The 6000-nt window shown below is 43.1% G+C and overlaps 1 protein-coding gene across 1 annotated transcript; it reads right to left on the reverse strand.

The window, feature by feature from the left end:
• Window positions 1-3294: 3294 nt before the first annotated feature.
• LOC147238594 (alpha-2 adrenergic receptor) lies at window positions 3295-5775 on the reverse strand. The gene has a single exon (XM_086197312.1). It carries the CDS (start codon window positions 5684-5686, stop codon window positions 4400-4402), a length of 1287 nt encoding a protein of 428 aa, XP_086053438.1. The 5' UTR covers window positions 5687-5775; the 3' UTR covers window positions 3295-4399.
• Between the last annotated feature and the right edge of the window lie 225 nt (window positions 5776-6000).

A 6000-nucleotide genomic window follows, 5' to 3' on the forward strand; every position in this document is an offset into this window, starting at 1 on the left:
CACTAAAAGGGTCATTAACTTACAGTCCTACTGATCTGCCTCAGTCACAATATGGTCACATCTCTTCTGTTGTTTGGAGATATTGAATATAATCAGAGGTACAAGGTCAAACCGAAGCAACAGCTCGATACACGTGCGAGGGCAAAACGTGCCTCAACATCCTCCAAATTAAATCATTATCAAACAACACATCTTTTTTTTGGGAGACGCGCTCATTGCCTTTCTTCCCCGGAGCTAAAGAAGAGAATAGATCCCCTTCTCTCTTCTGTGGGTGAATTAGAGACCCACAGAAACTAGCTTACTGCTACTTAGCTTAGCACAACAAGTGGTCATGGGTGTGGAAGTGTTAGCATACCACTGTTAAAAGTCATTAAATACATTTTTCTCCACTCTTCGCCTGCTTAATTCTGTATAAGTGGCATTGTGCTTCAACGTTTGCTGTAAATCATAATTTAGAATTGGAAGGCATTTCCTGGACACATAGTCGGAACCACTGTTCTGACCGGGCGCAGTGATTTCATTGTTGCTTCAGCCAACGACAAAAAGATTCGTCGACGACTGGAAGAGCAACTGCTACAAATCTTGCTTGTTCTTTTGGACAAACCAAACTTTTGATGGACGCTAACAGTTACCATCCAAAAACATCCATTGCGCTAAGCTAACTAATAGTCAGCCGGTCTCTGTGGGTCTGAAGGCGAAAGAATGGGATTTATATTCCTGTCTGACTTTCTTCTTGTGTTATAATTGTTCAAGAAGTCGGCGTGTCCTTTTATGAGTGCTGAGTCTTTTTGTCCACTTCGCTTTATTTATTTATTTATTTATTTATTTATTTATTTATTTATTGCTAAGCAAATACTACCGTGTTCGCTTTTAAGCTCGTATCAGACTCACTGGAACTCTGGAGTCGGGGGCAGATTTTCTAGGAAATCAAAACACACCCTTTATGGATGGGGAAAAAGTTCAAAATTAATCTCTGCAAATAAATCCTGTTTTCATATTTTGCCAAATTATAAGCAGAGGTTTGTTTTCTGTCTCGGAGAACTTCAGCAGCTAATCCACTGCCAAATACGTGTTATTGGACTTGTAGAAAAAGGCACCAATGTCCTTAAGAAACCGATAAATCCGTCGAATCTTATTCCGATTATTTTCTTCTTCTTTTTTTTTTCATTCAGGTAGAAAAGACTATTGGCAGTGTACTAGAAACGGTTCTAGGGTTTTGCACGATTTCAACTTTAAATTACACTTGTTTTGAGTTAGTTAAACACAGTTTCCTCTGGGTAATCTGGATGTCTTTTAACATTATTTGGGATTTTGACAAACGGAGACAATCAGGCTGTTGACCAGCCTTTATTCAAGCACATCTTGTTTTGTTTGGATGTACGTTTCTAGCGGCTGCAGTTACAACAGCAGCAGATGGACTAGTAACCCATCACAAATGGCTTGTGGCTGTGCGCGCCCACAGGCAGCAAGACGCAGGAAGTCAACAGGACCAGTTCTGTGTGGGAGATTTCATTTTCACCTCGGCGTTGCCCACGGGGGGGACGCAGCCGGGAATATTAGATCATGAGCAGACCAGAGACAACATCAAAACTGTTACACTCAGAGGTCACGGCCACCCTGAAAGGAACACAGCCAGCATCCACCAGAGGGGCTCCCATGAGCCAAAGAAAAACTAAAAGTTCTTTTGTGTAGATTCAATCAAGCTCTTCACGGGAGCTAATAAAGGAGCAGTCTAGCGGTTACCAATTTAGCCCTGATTGTTTTTTTCTTTTCAGACCAAATCACTGGGCATGTTACAACAAAACTGAATCTCTTTGTTTCAACGGTGATTTTTCACTTTCATCCAGAAACACACAATCTTGAAGTCAGACAACATTTCAAAGTAGCATTTAGACATTGCAAATCATGACGAGAATGGTTATTTCTAACAAGTTCCCTTAAAAATGCGACATGTTTTGCTTAATTTTAGCTTCTTAAAGCAAAATTGCAGCACTTTGTCTCCACCTGCTGTCAGTGACAGTTGTTACAAGCTACTGTCAACACCTGCTTACATCAGAGGCTCTGCTGTAGCCTTCTCCATCGTTACTTTCTTGCTGTAAAACCATGGACAAATTGTTTTTTGTTTTTTTTTCAACATCTCACAACCCCTGTAAAATGAACAGTTTTGCTATCAGTATTGAATCTTATTGATCACTTGGAAAGTGTAGAAGAGCTGCATAATTCAATTATTTATTGACATTCACGTTAGCAGGATGCTAACAGGAAGTAGTTTGCTCATCAGGGATCCAGGCAGTACGGGAATGTCACCACATACTAAAACTCCATATACAGTGAAATGCAGAAATTTACCTGTAGACAACGAACTGTGATGTGACCGTGATGTGTCTCCTAAATAGTGAATTTTGTCTTTTGGTTACACACAAATAGGTGTCTTGGGCTCATGAGGATGTTCTTTTCACTCCTGCATCACTTCTTTGTGAATCCGGAATGCATAAAGAGCCAGCCATGTGTATTTAGCTTGATGGTAGTGGCAACTAATGGCTAAGAACAGCAGATTTGTAAGTTTAAAAAGGCCATCATCTTGTATAATCCCACGGCTCAGTAATCCACAAATACCAAGGTAAAAGCAAACAAAGTACAACCCTTTTGGTCAAGTTCTTGTTCTTGGTAGCACCAGGTGTGACCAGCTGGAGCATTCGGACGTTCCAACTGGCTCGCTCTCAATCACTGGACAACCAAACCTGAAATTTTATAGTTAGTTCAAATCCAAGTGTCTGACGACGCACCTGTGAGTTTGAAAACTGGCATTTCTGCTGTCGGTTTGTTGCTCTGACCGATTGGTCCCCATTAGCTTCACGCTAAATATACATGGCTAGCCCTTTCTGCATTCTGGAGTCAAAAAGTAGTGAAGAGGGAGGGGGAATAAAACATTTTTTTGTTGTTCAAAACCTTATTTCTGACTACTTGAAAGGTAAAACTTTTTAGGTGATGTATCGCTTTAATGAGTATTTCAAGAATTCATTCAGCTCATTCATTTATATGTTAATTTGATACACTGTCACTTCAAGTCTTTAATGCTCCAACACCACAGGAGAAGCTGACGTTTTATGACCTCTTTTCTTGTTGTTTTTTTTAATTTTTGCATGACAGCATACATCTTAAGCAGAGGAACGGTGTGTACTGCAGTTGGCAAAGTATAATTATATATATATATATATAAAAACAAGACAAACACAGAGGTAGTTTCTTTAGAAAAATGTAAAATAAATGCATTTGCTTTAAAATACTCAGTAATTTATGGCTACTGTGACAACAACAACAACAAAAAAATACAAAACCAAAACAGACGAATCATAAAAATAATTAGCTTATCGTCTGGAGCGTCAGCCCTTCTGTTAGAGATCAGTAACTTTGTGCTTCTCAGTTCTGTGTCCACAGCACAGAAAGGCTTCTTCCTTCAAGTCTGTTTATAGCCGAGACGCCCGAAGAAGCAGTAAAACACGACAACATCATGGCGAAGCAGACAGAACATTTCAATTATGGGTCAGCGGTTCCCAACCTGAGGGAGGAGACCCCTAAAGTTAAATCAAAATAAGGGTCATGAGGGAGGAAACAAACACCTTTTTTTTTTCTTATGAGTTCCTTTGTCTAACTCTTGTAAATATTAACCAAAACATGTGGCAATGAAGCAGTTTTAACAGGGTTGACAGACAATCTTTTTTTAGAACCTGTAAATTTCGACAACCGAGTCCGTTTAACGATTTAAAAATAAAACCATGTTGGAATCTAGCAGCAATTAAATCAACAGAAAAACTCCTATGTTCCAATTATCAGGTGTTAATGATGCAAATTTCCAACATTTTCTGCCCAAAACAAAACAACCCCCTTCCTTAAAAAAAAAAAAAAAAAAAAAAATTGGAATCACACAACATTTCTTGCTTTTCCAGTTTTTTCCACAACCTTTTTTTTTAATTTAAATTATAGGGCAAAAAAAAAAAAAAAAAAGAAGGAAGAAAAGGTTTGGAAACCGCTGGTCCATTTTGAAAGAGGGATTAGCGACCAGATGCAGCTGCCCTGAGACCCCCCAGACAGCAGGGGGCCCCGTGTGCTTCACTCTTCCTGCATTTTCAACTGCAATTTGAATGCACCGCTGAAGCACAAGATTAGAGAGCTTGAATGTGCCCCCCCCCCCCAAAAAAAAAAACAACAACCCAAAGATCTGGGGGGGGTGGGGGGGGTTACACTAGCGAGTGTTGCTGGGATGGTGGGTGCAGCAGCTGGTTCTGGGTGTGATGGACTTTGAGCTACAACAGGACGATATAATAAGACAGTAAGTCACAAACAGGCTTCTTTGATTCAGATTGTCAAGTTCGTGCACACACAGACACACGCACACGATCTAAAAGGATTTCTTCCACGACTTGCAGAGAATCTTCTGGAAGGCCCTTCTGAAGTCGCGGTTGAAGATGGTGTAGATGGCGGGGTTGAGGGAGCTGTTACAGTAACCGATCCAGAAGAAGAACTTAAAAAGCGGGTCGGGGATCTTACAGGAGTCTCTACACACGCCGTATAAACTGTAGCTGAAGAAGAAAGGAAACCAGCACACCACGAACACGCCCATGACTACCGCCAGGACGAACGTGAACCTCTTCTCTCGAGCTTGGGAGACTTTCTTCCTGGCCAACGAGCTCCTTCTGCGTTTCCTCCTGGAGGCGAACAAGTCCATGGATTTGTTGCTGACTCTGGAGATGGTATGTTTAGAGACGGAACTTTTCTTTTGGCTGCTTCTTTTTACTCTCTGAGAATCTTTCCCCTTTTGACCTTTGCCCTCTGAGGAAGAACTGTCCTCCATGTCTTCTGTGTGTTGGCCCACGGTGGCGGTGCATTGGCTGGGCGTAGGCGGCGGGCACTGACAGTGACCGTTCTCTCTCTCGCCGTGGTAAGGGGAGGTTGCTTTACTGAGTCCGTTCTCAGTTTGCGTTACACCGTCTGGCCTCGGCTCTTTTCCTGACATGCTTCTCGTTCTGGTTTTTGCCACCTGGTATATTCTCACGTACACCAGGATCATGATCAAACAGGGGGCGAAGAAAGACGCGGTACTGGAGGAAAGGATGTACCAAGTGTCATCGTTCAGCTCGCACTGAGGCTGAGAGCTGGTCTCACTGTTGCTGTCGATAGAAATCAATGGGGGAGATGAAATAAAAGCAGAAATGAGCCAAACCAGTAAGATGATGCACTTGACGCGCTTAGGGGTCCGTTTCAGGTTGTACTCGACAGCCTGCGTCACGGACCAGTAGCGATCCAAGCTTATTGCGCACAGGTGCACAATAGACGAGGTGCAAAATAACACATCCAAGGCTAAATAAATACCGCACCAAACTTTCCCAAAATACCAGTAACCCATCAGCTCATTGGCGAGAGAGAAGGGCATCACCAGAGTGGCGACCAGGATGTCCGCGGTGGCCAGAGACACCAGGAACAGGTTCTGAGGGGCTTTCAGCGCCCTGCTCGTCAAGACCGCGATGACTACGAGAATATTCCCAATGACGGTGAACAAGATGAGGAAACTTACGAGCGCAGCGATGCCGGCTATCGCTGCTAGGGAATATCCGCTGTCAAAGCTCCAGGAGGAGTTGATGTGGATCACCGTGAACGCGTCAATCCCGCTGCTGTTCACCGAATCCATCCCGTAGATTTGGATTGGAAAAAAAAAAAGAAAAAGAAAGAAAGAAAGGAGAAAAATCCTGGATTTTTAATTCATCACTCTTTTGTGGTCATTTGTAGTTTGTTGTTGTTTTTGGGGGGGAGGAGGTGGAGGAGGGAGGAGGAGGAGGAAGAGGGGGGGCTCATTGTGATCAAGGCAAGCGGCTCCTGGATGTCACAGGAGTTGCAGCTCTGCCGTCCCCCCTCAGCACGGTGCGCTCTCGCTCCTAATGATGCCCCATGTGTCGGTATCATAAACCCCCAGTGCTGCCCCGCCTCCTGCACGCACACACACTC

This window comes from Aulostomus chinensis, chromosome 24 (genome assembly GCF_037954235.1).
Source record: "Aulostomus chinensis isolate RoL2024-O1b breed Wild chromosome 24, RoL_Achi_v1.0, whole genome shotgun sequence".
In the NCBI taxonomy this organism is placed as follows: Eukaryota; Metazoa; Chordata; class Actinopteri; order Syngnathiformes; family Aulostomidae; genus Aulostomus; species Aulostomus chinensis.

Bases quoted from the DNA above. Each gene is read 5' to 3' on its own strand.
- LOC147238594 (XM_086197312.1), bottom strand. From the start codon at position 5,686: ATGGATTCGGTGAACAGCAGCGGGATTGACGCGTTCACGGTGATCCAC.